The following is an 18,577-nucleotide window of genomic DNA, read 5'->3' as shown; positions in this document are numbered from 1 at the left end:
CTCCTAGTGGCCCCAATAAAAAAAATGCTAGCACCAGACAGATGAGAAAAAAATTAAAAAAATGAACAGAACTATGCCCTACCAGCCTGATATTTATATCAGAAACATATGGAAGAAAAAGTAGGTGAACAATCAACAACTTACTTCCACAAAGATCATTTGTTAATATTTACATATGCTTCATAAACTAGGAGATTATGCTCAAAATGGTATCATGATTGCCTCTAAGCAATGGAGCATAAAAATCTGACTAGGACTAGGTAACTTTTGCGAGCGAGGCTGTGAAATTATCAATCCTCTTTCTGAAGCAAAACAGTAGGCAGGCTACTATTACCATTGAGAGCAGCAAGATATATTCGTTTCTCCGCCAAACCAATATCTGACAGTATCAGATTACCCTGCAACCAAAAACAGCAAATGAAACCAGTCGGTATGCTATGGAATTAAAATTGTGTTCTGAACTAGGACTCATTTTAGACAAAACTAAATGATCCAGCAAGCAAGCAACTGGGCGCAGTTTAAATCATTGCAAGTTAAAAATGAAAAGTCAATCGTGGACTCTAATGCATAAATCTTATGTTTATGGTTAAGTAAAATGACGTTGAATTTATGTCAAGTATGCAATGCAGTTTGGATTCCTCAATAGTTCAAAAGATATTTGAATTGATAGAATATGCCATGCAATTTAAAACAAAGAAGAACACTTCTACCGTTTTAGAAAGCACAAAAGTCTTGAGTAGTCACCATAATCCAATGCATTTCTTTAGCAATACTCTATTTAACTTGATTGCAAAGGAAGAAAAAAATATATCCAAGTCACTCAACCAACCATTTTATCTAGGTTTTCTGTCTTTTTGTTTGAAAAGTAAATTTCCTATCGTTTTGTTTTTGTAAAGTTCGCTTTAATAATAGGTTGTCAAGTGTCCGGCACTAACCCCAAGAAGGTGAAAATCTGTGTAACAGATTCAAAAGCATCTCTTTTACCCTTAGTTTTCCATCTTATTTAATATTGTTAGGAGAAAGTCTCATTTATTCGCAAATTTTGTGATTAAAAAAACTATCTTGATTGTATTCACAAAATGGTGAAATTAGGTAGAAGGGATAAATCACAGGTTGATTGATCATGATTGAATACTTGAATTCAAGATTAGAGATGAACCTCATTGTTTAGATTTTCAGAACTGAGCACGCATTTTAGAAAGTATAAGTAAACTAGATCTACGCGGTTAATGACTATGGGAAATCACTGAAATACTTGAAAATTGAAAATATGAACAGCTACTTAACCAATTAAAATAGAGGGATCAACCGGTCAAAATTTTACAAGAATTATTTTATGCAATCAATATATACTTGACCGATCAAATCATGAGTCTGATCAATAATATTAATTGAAAACAAACACGGACTGGTTGAACTAAAGTAATTGATTGATTGAGTTTTTGTCTGAAACAGCACCTTGAATGTGGGACCAATAATCAAGAATGGCCCTCTACAGAATGGAAAATCCCAAACTGTATATTGTAAACTTGGCTCACATTACTGTTGTATGGTTCCTTTTTGAGATGTTTTCAATGGTAATATTGTAAGAATGGCAGTTAATTTGGTGATCAGGTATAACATTTTTAAGACAGTTGTATAGATGACTCTTCAAGAGCTTGGCTTCTATTCATATTACTATGGTTATGCCTGTATACTTGTTCCCTTGCCCTCACAGGGCCATTGCTTGGTAAAGCGGTAAGAATTGGGCTACCAAGCGTGACAATGCATGTTTGGTTTGAAGGTAGTCATTTTATACAAAGAATGCCAAATGTTAGGTCAATATCTAGTATACCCTCTCAACACACTTGATTAAAGGGGACCACACTTCGTTCATGGCCCTCGTCAACCAATAAAAACTTTATCCCCAGAGAAGTTGAAATTAGAGATATAGAAAACTCCTAAAACCAACAACTAAAACTCCTAAAACCAACCACTATTTGATTGTTTAATGACATCACTGTGCAGGCACCATTCTAAATTTATTCACAGATATCAGATTATCAGGGCATTTAAGCGACAGACATATATTTTGGTATCACAAGTATTTCTTGAGGAAGGCCCTCTAAAATCTCCTGAAAATCTGAAAAGTTTATAAGTTCACAGAGTTGGCATTTCTATTTCCAGCCCATGGTTCGGTTAGAAAATTATGAGTCATCGCATTGTAGTGCCTTTTGCCTTTGAGGAACTACAGGCTCCTAAGCCTCCTATATTTAATAGTTTAATTATAAGATAAAAACTCACACACTCAAGGAGTCCTAATATTCCACAAATGAGATTCCAGTTACATTAGTGAATTTCGTCATTAGAAACTGGAGAAATGCATACCTCACGAGCCATCAACCTTCGGACATTCTCAGCATAAAGTTTTGGATCATTCTTTTCCTCTTGTGAGGGGTAGTAAACAGGTAACCATGTAACCTCAATGTGATTTACAAATTGACAAAGAAGAAAAATGACATGCCGCACCTGCAAATAAAGAAACATATTGAAATTAGAAGTAGAAAATCTAAAAGAAATGATGGGCAACATGAAAATTTCCAAAATATGGTAGCAGAAAATATATAATTCAAGAGCACATGCATGATGTGAGTTTCCATAAAGAAATTTAGTCATTGAAAAAGAAAGGAAAAAATAAGCAAACATTAATGGATTCCTAATCTTCATACTCCATGTTTTAAGGGCATGTCTTCTGTTTCAATTTTGCATTATAAGTAACTGAGAATAATTTGGATCAATCAAGTTTTACTTTTCTAAAACAAGGGCTTTCATAGTTGTACTATGACTAAAAACAAATTTTCAGCGTAGGATAAGAGGAATAACCATGGCTTACTTTAAAAAACAATTAAGACAAGCCTTCATTTGAAAGCAACAGGTAAATAAAAATATATAATTCCAGAATGATAATTTATTAACAGTAATGCAAAACTGATGAGATCCTTTGTGCCTAAGAACAGTCAAAAAGCCAATTTAATTTTCGACATATTAATGTAACATGGATTAACTCAGATGTCTTTATCTGGATTTTAGTGAGACCATGAAAGTTGGGACTGCTATAGATATACTCACCCCAGTTATGGAGTCCCAGGCAGGACTAAATATCTGATAAGGATATCTTAGAATCACTGGAAGAACTGGAGCTTTTGATAGAAATGCACCAGTCTTAAATGGAAGGAGGAAGTCTCCATTTGTCGTTGTGCCCTCTGCAGTAAAATATAAAAGTAATTAACTGTAAAACAGCGCTCTAGACAAGTATTGTAGGGCATGTGCAAATAATCTAGATGTGTGGTATAGAAAAAAGTGGTGGGACAAAGTTATTTTTATCCTGACCATTAACAACAAAGATTTGATCACAATAGCTACAAAGCAGCGCCACACTGACATGAGATCTACAAAACTTCACATCAAGTGTTGCAAACATAAGTAAGCAGTACATTTATATAGCCTTAACGACATTATCCATTCGTAGGAGGGTTTAGTTAAAACTTAAGCTTAGCAGAACGGATCAGGCAACTGACAGGCAATGCACCACAAAACCAAAGCAGTGAACATATGAGCACTAGTGTATTAACAGGATCAATTTGCTAACCCAGAAAAAGCATCATCATTGGGGCAAACTTATTCTGATGAGCTTCTTGAATTCTTTTGTTGACAACACCTGCAAGCAGCAAAAGAATATCTAAACAAATATTGACATTCAAAATATATTAAATACAAAATAACTTAGTTCTCCAAATGTGGAAATTGTTCTTTTTTGTAAAGCTTATTATTGAGCTGGTAAGAAAAATAGTGAGCAAGATGCCAAAACAAATTTGTTTTAAGTCCATGATTGGTTATATTATCTGGATCACATCAAGAAGGGCGTAAAATGCGTTGGCTGATCAGAAGGCATGGCCCAAAATAAATTCATGAAAAATATCAGCCTACTCTTACAGAATTATCTGATAAAGCCAAAAAAAAAAAAGGAGCTACAGTATTTGTAAGATGAAAACATTGAAACATGATGACCTTTTTCATGACAAACACCCAAAAACTTCAACACTATAATCAGAGTGGAAATATACTTGTCCTCATATGATGAGATCAGCAGGATCTTTGTCTAACTGACTGAGAAGCATGAATACACAAACCTAAAAAAGTAGTTTTAGGATAATCTAACAAGTGTTGGCATATTCTGTGAACAAATGCCTTGGGATATAAGAGCAACAATGAGTGAACATTACTCCATGAAAATACACATATCTATGAAGTGCCATAACTCAGGCTAGAAACTGCTCCTGAAGAAAACTAATATTCTAATAAACAGAACGAAAAGGCCAAAAAGGACTTTATTTATTTTTAAAAATATTTTGAAGTGGATAGGCATAAAAGAATTATGTACCAGAAACACCCTTGAATTGAGATGATTTCGACTCCCGCTGGACATAGACACATCCAAGGCATTTGCTGTAGAAAAAACAAATTAAGGCCCTCTAGATTAATCTACTGACTATAATAACAATATATATGTACACATGAATGTGCTGTCATCAGGAACTGAAGTCTAAAGGTTATAAGAAATGCATGAAACGAAAAACTAGAAATAGAAGAAGACACTAGAAATAGAAGAAGACAGGAAATGTTATGGCAAGGACTAAGGATATTGGTTAAAAGTCTCACCATACTGTAATCTCATTAAAAGAAAAAGATAATTGGTACTTCTGCATAGCGAAGCTTGTAACTGAATTAAAATTAGAATTATTGTAATTAGAATGTAAGACCTCAGAAAGCACTGAAGTAAACAGTGTTGCACCAAGATTAGGACCAGTTAATCCCATTGATCATTATCTATATTTCTCCCCTTTATAACTGTAACTCATCATAGTAGAGAACTTAAATATTTCAGCTTTTTTTTTTTAATCTCATAACAGTTCTTAGGAGTTCCTGGATTCAAACAACAAAGAAAACAAAAAGGGTAAATTACATCGACCTCCCTTGTTGAATGCCTAAATAGCAGGGACCTCCCCTCCAGATTCAAAAATAACACTGATCTCCCTGTACTTCTGGTCAGACTAAAACTGACCTCCCCGTCATAAAATTCATTAGTATTGTCTGATGATGTAATGCTTAAAATTTACTTAAAACCCTATTGTGCCCTTAGAAAGCTTGAAAAGACAAATATTTTACAATAAAAAACAATAAAAGTACATTGGGTATAATTGTCATTCCACGCCTTTGGTAAACCGACAACACTGACTTTGGAGGTCATTGTTATTTTTGAAACCATAGCAGAGGTCCCTGTAATTTTGGCATTCAACAGGGGAGGGCAGTGTAATTTACCTTATATATATATATATATATATATAGGTCAGTATGCAACAGAAGTTTCAGAAAAACAGTGAAAGCGAAATTATTTTATCACAGTACAAAATAAGTCAAAGGGAGCAATTAAGTAAATAAATATGATGTGACCAACCTGATGAGACCAACTAGAGGAAGTTTAGCCACTGATCTCTAACTAAATAGAGGAGCATGATTGCCAAAATTGGTAATAAACATGTCAGTGCAAACACCAGAAGGTATGCATATAATTCAAAGTGAACTTTTTCACATGCAAACCATATGCTTGCAACAAGTTAACGCACCTTAGCCACAAAGCTCGGAAAGGAAGAAGACATGTGATACAATATATCCAAATAAGATATATGATTAGAAATAATTGCTCCAGGTCTTTCAGGTTCTTCAGATTGATCCTTGACGCCAGTCTGACCAATTAGAAAGAAGCAAGGGCCATGAAAATAAAAATAAACAAATAAATAAATAAACAATGATCAGCATATTGTCCCATTAGTATATAAAGACCGAAAGTTAAGAATGTATTGACTAAGACAAACACTGTAAAAGAAAATCCAACTTTAACACATGCTAAACATGTAGAGCTTAGTTAGGTACTAAAGTGTAGAGATTTTTCATCTTGATAGAGAATAATACTTATGTATATTGCAATATCAAATAGATGACAACCCAGTTATTTTTTACTGATCTCCAACATCTTCATGTCAATTACATAAGACATAGATGAATTAATTTAATTAAAGAAAAATGCCGATTATGAACTGTAATTTGTATAAAAGAGCCTCAAAAGCATATTGTCTCATCAGTGGTGGAGCAAGGAATTTACCTCCGAGGGGGCAACCATTAACAATTATTTGATAAGAAATTTTGAACCAAAATAATAAATAGCAAATGAGGGGTATTTTCTGAATTTTGATTCTTAAAAATTTGTGGGACACACTGGAGGAGAAAAGACATGAGACTTTTCTAAATTTTGAAAATCCTGTTGGGCAAATGAGTTAGAAAATGAGAGGTCTTTCTGAATTTTGGAAGTTTTTCTTGAAGGTCTTTTGTGAAATTTTTAGGAGTTCAATAAGGGAACTTTTATAATTATCAAAATTTATGTATAGAGAATACAAATAACATAAAATTTCAGTGACCCAACGTGGCTCCGCCACTGTGTGTCACCATAAAGCATGTATGATCGGGTACAATAATCAAGAAGGACAGTGTTACCATTTCATAAATCTGGATTCATAGATTTTGTGAATACGCTGGCCCTCTCTTAATTCTTAAGGTTTGCCTCTATATTCTTTATCTTCTTTCAAAGCTTCGCCTCTAGAAATTGTCCAACTATGTCTCGACTCCTTACGAAATTCAGAGAATTTGAGCAAGACACAGGTGACAGTATTCAATAGACGGACCCCATAATGTGGTAAGCAGAAAAAGGAACAGCTAGGTGAAAGTAGATGGAACCATTACCAGAAATCCAGAGCCCATCCATCTTATAATTCTATATACTATCCAAATATTTGACGCATAACCCACCTTTAGTATAAGGCTTTCAGAATTCATATTCAAATTCTATGAACTGTTTGGGAATACAAGAAGTGGTTGCAGTTGGATTTCATTTCATTTTATTATCCTGGTTGACAGGAAAACCATCAGTCAATTAGTTTTGAAAAGGACGATGATTGTTCATACTTGAACCAATCTAGAGATATGTCACTTTTACCAAACACAGGCCAACCTAAAATTAATCAGCCTATCCTCAACATGCCTTCCTAACAGCTCTGGTTCATATGGGCTAAAAACATGCACAAGAGAACTCTGTTCCATTGTAAAAAAAAATTTCACTAATATCTACCTCACTCCGACACATAATTCTCTCATAAACCTATTTATCCTTTTCAATGACTATTTCTGTCCTAAGCCAATCAAATTCTCACTGGTTACCCAACAAATTTCATTTACCCAATTCTGAATTAAGAAGCAAATCTAGGACAAACGTAGTTCCAGATATATATATATAGGTTAATTAAAATCCTAAATTTTGACCAGCAAGCAAGAGAAAGTACCTGAGTATGTTTCAATTTTCCGTCTCTGTCCGAATCTCGGTGGGTTTCTCTAATGCAATAAAACCCTAAATTGAAGAGCATAACCCTAGAAAGAAACTTCCCACACCGAACAATCACGGCCCTCCTCCACCCTCCCATGTGCGCATAGTCCTCCTGTTGTTCCTCCTCTCGATTGGGAGCAGAAAACAGAGTACAAACACGGCAAATCAAGTAGTATATCGCAATCATAGTCACCGCGACCACCACTCTGATAGGCAAGAGAGTCACGAACGCGACTCCGAGCAGGAATTTCTCCGGCCACGGCGTCTCGCCGCATCCCATCAAGCCGTACACGTCGTTACGACCGAAGGCGGCGAATTTCTCCTCGAGCTCATCCAAGTTCTCGGAAGAGACTGGTTGGGAGGTCGAGATAGGGTTGAGGAGAGGACGGTCGTCTTTGGTGGAGCCGTCGTCGAAGTCTTTGAGTTCCGACTCCATTTTCCAGTGGTTGGTAGGTCCGCCGGAGAATCTTTAAAGGTACGCCCACCGTATTGGGTAAGATTTGGAGTTACGCTTATCCATCTTAAGAACAGTGAGCTCTCGCAAACAACCAATAGATTCAACAAATGCCACAAATCAGGATTCATTTTATTTGATTCACATTTTGGCGGGTAAGATTGTCGCCGGATGAAATGGACAATACTCGGGTCCAACCCAGGTTGGATGAAGTTCATCCAACCTGGATACGTGGACCAATCAAATTTCGACACGTGACTAAAAAAATAATATTAAATTAAATTGGGCATTGACCATCAATTTTCGGGTATAACCCATTTTTTTTCTCTCATCTCTATAAATTTGCAATCCTCCCTCTCGACGAACACGAGCAGCGCCTTCTTCTTCGGATCAGCCTGAGCTGCCTCCTTTCAATTACCACCCGAAGCTGTACAAAGGACCCTTAGCCGATGAATGTGCGACAACCGACGGCAGCTGTATGTGCGACAATAGAGGAACGGAGGCCGGACCAGTTCCGGGTCCGGTGCTAGACGACGGCAAAGAATTAATGTTGAGGCCAGAGAGCGTGAAGGAGATCACGATCGAAGCTCGGAGCCTGTATTGCAATCGCCGGAGAAGAAGGCGCCGCTCGTGAAAACGCTTTAGATCTACTAGCATCAGCGCGTGACGGCGAGTGGGCGGCGAAGTTCAGTCCGGCGATGGTGGTCTGTGCTTGAAGTTCAATCCGGCGGAGATGGTGGAGATAGTGGCCTGCGAATGAGACTCTTTCTCTATTCAGATTGGGGTGGTAGATGAAGGGTATGTATGGGACTAATTTGGTCTTCGGCAAGGGTTTGGGTTTGTAATTGGGGTGGTTCTGTTTGGTGGGTGAGCAGGGTTTATGGCTTTCTATGATATCAGAAAAATACTTCTCTAAGGTGACTTAGAGATTAGATCTAAGGGAGGTGGTTGGACTTGGGGAAGGTACACTTCAAGAGTACTACTGGTTCAATTGATGTTTGCTATAGTTAAACTATTATATATCTAAATATATACACACATATTTGCGGCAAGTGGGTTTGTAATTGTTGATGGCTGGGTTTGTAATTGCTCTAATCCGAGCTCGCCGCTGTAGATTTTTGAAGAGATGAGAGAAAAAATGGGTTATACCCGGAAATTGATGGGGGCAATGGCCAATTTAATTTAATATTAGTTTTAGCCACATGTCGTAATTTTATTGGTCCACGTATCCAAGTTGAATGAACTTCGTCCAACCTGGTTGGACCCAAGTTTTGTCCGGATGAAATTGTCGAAAAAATGATACCGTACAACTGTTTTACCCGGATGGGGTTGAGGTACATTATGACGAGGTAACGCCATGAAAAATAAAAATAAAAATTACATTTTAATAAAATTAGAAGTTTTAATAACAAAACACTTTATTTTAAAAGTTTATATTACACTTTTATTGTATTAAGAGGCTGATACGCTCACAACAACAATTGCTTTTATAAACTACTTTCTTAGAAAATAGACTTAAAAAAGGAAATCAAGCTCAAGCTCACTTATAATTAGGGATGACAATATTTGAGATAAAACGCTAACACAACTCTAATAAGTGAGTTTAGATTTGACTTAATCGTGTACGTGTCGTAATCGTATCGATCCAAATTGACACAGTAATTAAATGTATCGTGTTTATATTTGACATGACAATCCGTTTATAACCTGATTAACCCGTATAAGATAAACGTATTGTTTTTGTGTTAAAAATGATACGTTTAATTAAACATGTCGTGTTCATGTTATAAATAACTAAAAATATCTTGTCTTGTCGTGTTTTGTCTTGTCAAATTTTAAACATTTATTAAACGAGTTACGCGTGTCGTGTTCGTGTCAGGGGTTTCTTGACCTGAATAATAATCGTGTCATATTCGTGTTTACCCAGATAACAGAATACTCATACTTTGACATGACACCAATACAATCGGCCAACACAAATTGTCACCCTTACTTATAACACTTATTTTCTTACTCTAGACCAATAATGTATATGTACTGAAGTTGCGTAGTGGCCAAGTGTTACAAGTGGGACTTGTACCACATTGAATTCAGATGGGAATTGAAAGATGTATAAATGTGTGGATATGCAGCACCACCCAATAGCTTAAACTTTTGGATAAATGGGCAAATATCCACCCGTTATACTAATTCATACAAATTTATTAAGGAGCCAGGTGACTAAATTATTTATCTTCAGATTTTTGCTCTATTTCTACAAGACATTCAAAATATATTTCTCGAGAAAAAAAAAAAACCAAAGTGGCACAATAATTTTCAAAAATTTCAGACGTCTCCCTTATTGGTAATGTAAGACTATTGATAATCAATGAATTAATTATTAGGATGTGTCTTATATCTTAATGTTGTGTTTGATAGGAAGGAAGGAAGGAAGAGTTGTAGAGATAAAATAGGAATGAATGAATGAACTTTCTTTGTTCGGTAAAGATGATACATGTAAGGAAAAAAAATGAGAATAGGGAGAATGGCCCATCATTCATCCTTTACAAATTTTCATCCGCCTGGGAAAAAGGAGGGAAGATAAGTGGACTATTATTGAAGTTTTAAATTAAATGACATCCTAAATTAAAGTAATAACTATGATACCCATCGATTTCGGTATAAAGGTTGATCAAGTCAGCGTACAAAATCGAGGGATATCAAACAATTAATAATAAACGAACACATAATACAAAATGATAAATAAAAAATACATAAAAGCTAAATGGAAAACTAAAATATTAATTAATTAATTAAATCCTTTAAGAATAAAATCCCAAATAATAATAATAATTTTCTCAACATAACTATCCAACTCCTCTGATAACAATACAACTCGGGAATCCATAATGTGTGGACCCCTAATTAAATCCCAACTGAAAATAAATAATAATAACAACTGTCTAAACTAAAACATAAAGTAAAATCCTACGTAGATAATCAGAAGAGTGATGATGATTGGTCTCTGCTTTGCACGAACAAGATTTACACCTACTACTGAAGATGACTTTTAAAATCAATGATGGGTTAGGCCCATAAACAAGTCATTTCTATCATATCTCACAGAGACCTAATAAACGAATACATCATAGTCAACTTATGCAATATCTATGTAGTCGGTATATACATATAGATATACACTAAAAGACTTTCACTGGATTATAGGGCAGAACACACAACCCTTTATATCCAGCTATACATCCACAAGGCAATATATGCTCCCTAACCACTGATCTTGAAATCTTAAGCTCATATCGTGGCACGTATCCATATATATATAAATCCATATCTTATCCAAAACATAAAATAAACTATCCATCATAGTCTTTCAATAACATGTCATCCGCATATAAATCAATGACCTGACACGAAAAATGAGACTAAACTTATTAGTCAGCTTATCCATAATATACCCTCATATCTTGACAATGGTGCATAAATCCAATAAATGATGCAATCATATATGTACATAAAAACGTCTCGCTCTGAATACTAACTTACATTACAAGAAAAATGAATACTTGCAAGGTGAAAAAAATCTTATATATTCCTCTTACAAGGTTAACTCAAATGCAGTAACAAGCCATGCATTAAATAATGAATTTTATTATCGCATCCAATTAAACCCTATAAATAACCATTTTCCATCCGATTAATAGGTTTTTTTTACATGTAATAACATTTTACTAGGTTTTTTACACCCTATAGAAAACAACTTTTTTAAAAAAAAATACATTTCATCCCAAGCAACAGGCATGTTGCTGCACCTATAAAAGCTTCATAATAAAACAATTATGCCCCCAAAGACAATTAATGCACACCATTTCATCGTAAAATAATTAATAAACCAAAAACATATCCACTATACAAGTCAAATCTCTATCTAATATTCAGTCATTAAACAACTCAAATTCATTTAAGTGTTACAATTGTTATGAAACAGAAGGGGAAAACAATTTGAGTCTAGCTCAGAAATTTGGTTGTGTTCTTACATCACGGTAGTGAGAAAGCTATAGAGTATAGAAAGAAAAAAAAAAAATGCCAAAGATCGATGAATTGGTGTCGAACAACACAAAAAGGACCACAGTACCACCATCTTGTTTCCATATGTTAATCACTTGGTTTACTGTACATTGCATAAATTCTTTATCACGCCCCCAAATCGTAATCCAGGTTGTGAACATAAAACTGGATAAAGAAATGCTCGTATTCAAATTTATTCAAAAATTTTAAATAAAACTTTAATGCCTATGGCTAATAATAAGAGAACCCCTTGGTTCAAAATTATTTTAAATAAAGTACCCTGTCCCAACATGCATACACAAAGTCCATTTTCCTGTCCACACATTTTCTGAAAATATAAAAGTAAGTTTAATTAAAATCCCATAATCCTTTAATTATAATAATTAAACAAAATCTGTTTGTAAGATATTCCTTAATATACATACTGGTCTCAAAATATACATTTTTCATTTATACTAAAGATGTACAACAAAATAAAATCCAACATCCGTCCATGGTTATGAAGGACCTCCCGTCCATAACCTGAAAAAAATGTATATATAATAGGAATGAACAACCACAGCTCGGCAGGAAATGCCTAAACACCACTCCTTAATACCCTCGTGAATCCAAACAAAGAATAAGAAATCAGAAGGGGAGTCAAACTAATCAGGGGAGATAACCATCACATAATCATGCTGTCTCATACACCAGTTAACACAGAATAATATGAACTGTCATATAAACAGAGTCAAAACCATTTCCCTTTTTATAAACTTCCCTATAAAGTATCACCTTTCTTGTTACAATAAACGTCAGGTCAGGGGTATGCCCATGTACCACAAAAAAAACTATCCGTTTACTTTCACCTACAACCAACTTTCCAAACATTATCCGAGCTGGTCCTAGATCCTTACCCTTTCCTTTCCTTCTTTTTCCAATAATAGGATTTACATCATTTCCTTAAGATACCACACACACAAGGAATACACATAAAACGAATGTACAAAAGAGAACAGGAAACATGACAATCTGGATAATAACACATACACGATAAGATGAAGTATTATGAAGTGCAATGCAATGCAATGCCATGCCAATGCCAATGCTAATGCCACTGACACTCCTCACCTCTCGAAAGCTCGTTTCATTACAAAAAGTTAATGCATATAATCTGCCCAGGGCTGCTTCTACCACGAGAAGAGAGTTGGTCATCTATCCCTGATACAAGGCAACTCCTTGTGATCATTTGGGGCTTAATGACACAATTACTCGTAAAGCCTCTCCCTACGTCTCCTCTAGATTCTCATTAACTGCATGGATGCAAAGTAACTCCTTGCTATACTGCTACACAGACATAAGGCAACTCCTTATTGTCCGGTTTTAAAATCATTAATTCTTTCCCACTTTCTAATATCACGGATACAAGACATCTCCCTGTTATCCGTTTTAAAATCATTTAATGAGATGTTTCCATTTTCCTATCCATTCCAAGTTGTTGGCCTAAGGATTTTATCTAAAGGTCAATCTTATGTTTTGATGATTACAAACCATTAATGATGTTTAAGTACTAATGTTTTCATTGAGTGATATATAGTTGATCAATATTCAATCCTCAATGTTGAGCTAGAAGATCCATTCCAAGCATTACAAATACTCAAGCTATGGATTCAAGGAAGCCTTAAAAGTTGCAAGAGATCAAAGGCATATTCAATCAAAGAAAAACTCGAACTTCAAAGATCATTCAAGCATTTCAAAGAAAGAAAACAAGTCTTCATCAAGCCTAAACGATCATGGTCAAGAATGAAGAAAAGGGGTAGATAAGATGGTGAGAGCTTAAGATTTAATGTCAAAGTATTTTTGAATTCATTTGAAGCTCATCTCTATAGGACCATGCATATCATACATCATATGCTCCTACATCATTAGCAATAGACTTTGAACTTCAATACACATAGATTTAACATATGAAGTCTTTGCTAAGAATGAGTTAGTTCAAGCTTACATAAGCTTTGAAAGAACTCAACTTAAGCTAGAAATGCTAGGACCATGCACATTAATCACAATACTTATTTTGGTCTCTAGAAAGAAAAGGAAAAGGCATTGAATTTTATATTTCATCTTTAAAGCCTTTATTGCCATAATTTGGTAAATGACTCTAGGACACAATGCACTTGAAATTTAACATCTTCATATGTCCCTAGACTCCTAGAAACAGGCCTTGAACTAAATTGAATCATTTATCAAAGTCCTAGGTGCTAGAAAAATGAATATCTCAAAAGAAGCAATTTTCAGCCTAGAAAATTTCCAGACCATCTTGCACTCAAAATGCTATAACTATTTGTGTAGTTGGAATTTTTACATAAGGCCAGTGGAATTAGAAAGCTGACTTCGAGCTCTTGAGTTTAGACTCAAATTTCACCTAAAAAGGATTTGAATTGAGAGAGATATAACCATCACAAGATGACTGATTCTGCTCTGCGAAAATTCTGACCAGGTTGCACTAAAATGGCCATAACCATTTCTGTGTTTAGAATTTTTGAGCAAGGCTAGTGGTATTAGAAAGCTTACTTCAAGATAATAAATTTAGACTCAAATTTCACCTCATTTGGAGTTTCATGGACTGAGTTATGTCCATCTGAAGTCATGAACTTTTTCTGTCCAAACCAATTCAGCAGCAGCCTTCATGAAGCAAGAGCCACCTCTATAAGAAATAGAGCCAGCTCTCTCAAGGCTAATAGAGCCTGCTCAATGAAATTTAGAGAAGGCTCAATGGGAATTAGAGAAGGCTCAAAGAATAGAGAAGGCTCCATGAAAAATTAGAGAAGGCTCAATGAGATGGAGAAGGCTCCATGAAATAAAAGAGAAGGCTCTTTTCAATTCCAGTAGGCTTTTTAACGAAGGACTAATGTTTCCAACCAAAGAGCAGGCTCCAAAGAAATATAGAGCAGGCTCTCAAAGCTAGGGAGCCGCCTCTCTTGTTTTACAGAGCAGGCTCTTTCTAAGGGAAAAATGATTCTTCAAAATAAAGAGACGGCTCACTTGTTTATAAGAGACGGCTCTTTCTAAGGGAAAAATGATTCTTCAAAATAAAGAGACGGCTCACTTGTTTACAAGAGACGGCTTTTTCTAAGGAATAAATGAACAAAGAGACGGTTCACTTGTTTTAAGAGCAGGCTCTTTCTGGGTTTTGAACTGCAACGGAATTATTTTCATTAAATGTTTCCTAACAACCTGTAACAGCTATATTGAGTCTCAAAATTCTATAAATACAGAGGGCTAGCATGCTAAATAAACTACCATTGTTGAGAGACATTATATTGCATCAAAGAGAGCTGTTGTTCTCATATCTTCTCTTCTTCTCTCTCATTTCACGCTTATTCTATTTTTGAGAGATTTTAGTAAAAGATCAAAAGGGGTTTTGCTCTTGTCTTAATCTTCATAGAGTTTCTGCTCTATTATACTACTTGAGAGAGCATTCAAGAACATTCATTCAAGTGCATCCCAAGAGAGCTTTTTGCTCTACCATTATACAGAGCTTTTGTTCTGCATTTTTTCCTCATCATCTCTCATACATTTCATACTTAGAGTTTGAGCTTCACTTGACTTCATATATACTCTATTGTGAGGTTTGATTTGTATCAGTTCTTGAGAGGATTTCTTGTACTACAAATTCTATCTACAAATCTGCTGTAAGACTAAGAGGAAGAGATTCCCTTAGCAAAGAAATTGTAAGGGCTGTTGTGGCCTATGTAAAACTAAGAGAGGTGGTCTCTTAGCAAGGATATTGTAAGGGTTGGTGTGACCCAAAGGAAGACTAAGAGAGGTTTTCTCTTAGCAAGGAGTTACTTCTAATCAAGGTTTGCTCTCCACCCGTAAGGAGAAGCTATATTGGATTGGGAAGTCTCAAGAGGGATCTTGAACCGAGGAGTAGGAGTTTTCCGAACCTCGCAAAAATCGCCGTGTTATAGTTTGCAATTTCTCTTCCCTTATCTCTTTTATAATTGTGCTATAAATTGTTTACTTTCATATCTTGATTTCATATGTTGATTATTGCACAATAGGTTATATTGTTAATTAGAAATTGTATTTCTATAAATTACAAAAATTGGCCATTGACTCTATTCACCCCCCCTCTAGAGTCAATTCTTGAGTAACAATTGGTATCAGAGCCTAACTCTATTTAAAGGACTTAATCGTCTTAGAGTACGATCATGGCCAACAATGGTAGTATCACACACTTAAAAGGACAATCCAATGATCAACCTCCTTGTTTTGATGGAAATGATTATATCTATTGGAAAATTAGAATGAAAGCCTTTCTAAAAAGTATTGATATTGATTTATGGAAAGTTATTGAAATTGGTGATCATATCCCAACCAAAGTTATTGAAGGGAATGAAAATCCTAAATCAAAAAGTGAATGGGATGAAAATTATCATAGATTAGTTCAATGTAATGCTTTAGCCACATGTTATCTTTATTGTGCATTAAGCAAAAATGAGTTCAACAAAATTATCTTTTGTAAAACGGCTAAAGAAATTTGGAACTCACTTGAATTAGCATATGGAGGATCAATTCGTGGTAAGGAATCATATATGCCTATGCTTATTGAAAAAGACGTGTCTTCCATCATAAATGAAAATGAATCAAGTAGTGAGATGCATTCTAGTTCTACTAACATTACTAATCATTTGAACTTTCTTAGTAGAACTTACTCTCTTTCCTATAGTGAAGAAAATGAAACAATGCAAAAGAAGAGTATAGACCTCCAAGCTTCTAGCAAAGAAGTAAGTAGCATAAAAGAGGTGGTTAATCTTTGTCTCATGGCCGACAAAGATGAGGTAAATTCTAACCATGATGATTTTGATATAAATATCTCCTATAATGAGTTAGTGGATGAGCACAATGAATTACTTGATGCATTTAAAGAATTACAAGGTGTGCTAGAAAACATGCTTGTGAAATGTGCTTCCTTCAAAAAGGAAAACCATGATCTCCTTCAAAGACATGAAAAAGTTCAAATGGAAAATGACTTTTTGAAAAAGGAAAATCAATATCTTGTGCAAAAATTAGAAAAGATTCAAATTGAAAATGAGTCATTGAAAAATGAAATGAAATGTGTATTTTCTAAAGAATCTTCATCAATTGATCTTATTCCCGAAAATGAGTCTTTAAAGAAAATAATTCATGATCAAAATGACATCTTAGCAAAGCTTACCAAAGAAAAGGAGAATTTGAGTACTATACTTAGAAATCAAAGAGATGTCTTTCTCAAAAATGAGATACAATATGATCCTCACACTAAAGATGCATGTTTGTTAAGAATAAAAAGGCCTTTGTATGATCATTTTGTCAAGAGTGGTACCCAAACCTCTAAATGCAATTATTGTAAAAGATTAGGACATATGATTCATGATTGTTTATATAGAAAGAAATTGAGGTCAAAGAAGATTTGGGTTCCAAAAGGAACTTATGTTCCATTGCCTAACTCATATGGATCCAAGAAACTTTGGGTACAAAAAGAAGAATATGCAACCCTTTCTTATAGGGTTAATTGAGGGCATCAATTAAGGATTATGAAGGAAACATCACTCTTGGGAACAATTTCAAGGGCAAGGACAAGTGGATTCTCAAGTTGGTGCCTAGAGCACAAAAGAAATATCATGCCAAGAATTTCTCAATCACAAAATGGAAAGGATGCATCACTTTGAGAAACTACCACCAAGCTAATGAAGTTAGTACCATGGGTAACTAATTCCTTTCTCATTAATATGCTTTTATATGAAGAATTCAATCATGAAATTCTAAGCATGATGCTCTTGATATGCTACTTGTTCCTAATAGATGTAAAAATGTCTATGTTTTGATATTTTGCATAAAAGTAATTTGTTTTGGCATATGAGTTATGAACATGCTAACATAAAATGATTCTCTATCTTTCAAATGATCTTTAGATTAACTTTGTCCAATCTTTATGAAAAATTTATTGGAAGATATGCCATCAAATAAAAGCATACATTATCTAATGTAGACCATCAATGCTATTTCATGTGAACCTTATCAAATGTATTAAAGTAGCAATGTTTTAAAAAGTCTTCTATATGCTTTTGTGATCTTAAATATTTTATCTATACTTAATTGTGTCACTTCCATGCATATAGAAAATGATGTTGTTCAACTTGAGGAACAAATCTCATTGGAAGAGAGCCATCTCATTAAAATGAAGAATGAGAATTTATATTGCTTTCCTAAAGGTTGGAAGTGTGTGTGTTCTATATAAAGGCTATTATAGCAAATTGAAAGGGTGAGCCTCAAAGTAAAAAAAAAAAAAAAAAAAAAAAAAAAAAAAAAAAAAGAAAACCCTAGAAAAGAAAGCTAAATGAGAGTGTCTCGAGAGGCCATTTGAACACATGATTTCCTGTATTCTTAATAAAGAGTGAAAGTTGGATACATTCTCAGAAATTAGTGAGCAAGTGTAAAATACATTGAAGTGTTGATGAAGGCCTAATAAACTGAAAATCTGGTGCAAAAGGTAACTAAAAAGACTTAAATTTGCTGGAATCACTATCTTCGCTTGAAGAAGGTTTAAACAAGCTCTTATATCATGT

The 18,577-nt window shown here is 34.7% G+C and overlaps 1 protein-coding gene across 2 annotated transcripts; it reads right to left on the bottom strand.

Moving 5' to 3' along the window:
• Positions 1 to 121: 121 nt before the first annotated feature.
• LOC132275947 (lysophospholipid acyltransferase LPEAT1-like) lies at positions 122 to 9,053 on the bottom strand. 2 transcript variants are annotated; one of them, XM_059777162.1, is made up of 8 exons: positions 7,431 to 9,053; positions 5,664 to 5,771; positions 5,495 to 5,532; positions 4,421 to 4,485; positions 3,629 to 3,697; positions 3,109 to 3,242; positions 2,368 to 2,508; positions 122 to 398 (listed from the first exon to the last, which is right to left on the bottom strand). In XM_059777162.1, exons 1-8 carry the CDS (start codon positions 7,905 to 7,907, stop codon positions 291 to 293), a joined length of 1,140 nt encoding a protein of 379 aa, XP_059633145.1. In that variant the 5' UTR covers positions 7,908 to 9,053; the 3' UTR covers positions 122 to 290. The 2 variants fall into 2 exon arrangements, with proteins under 2 accessions (XP_059633145.1, XP_059633144.1); XM_059777161.1 differs by having other exon boundaries at positions 5,664 to 5,783; positions 7,431 to 9,051.
• Between the last annotated feature and the right edge of the window lie 9,524 nt (positions 9,054 to 18,577).

This window comes from Cornus florida, unplaced genomic scaffold (genome assembly GCF_030987335.1).
Source record: "Cornus florida cultivar Cherokee Brave unplaced genomic scaffold, ASM3098733v1 CherokeeBrave_3.0.0_Hap2_Chr10, whole genome shotgun sequence".
Taxonomy (NCBI): Eukaryota; Viridiplantae; Streptophyta; class Magnoliopsida; order Cornales; family Cornaceae; genus Cornus; species Cornus florida.
Note: the sequence above shows the minus strand (reverse complement) of the source record. Positions and strands in the feature narration are given on the sequence as shown.

Coding starts and splice junctions, on each gene's coding strand:
- LOC132275947 (XM_059777161.1), bottom strand. CDS start 7,907: ATGGAGTCGGAACTCAAAGACTTCGACGACGGCTCCACCAAAGACGAC. Junction 3,243..3,628: donor AATGATGATGCTTTTTCTGG/GTTAGCAAATTG, acceptor ATTTTACTGCAG/AGGGCACAACGACAAATGGA. Junction 399..2,367: donor GAAGGTTGATGGCTCGTGAG/GTATGCATTTCT, acceptor TTTTGGTTGCAG/GGTAATCTGATACTGTCAGA.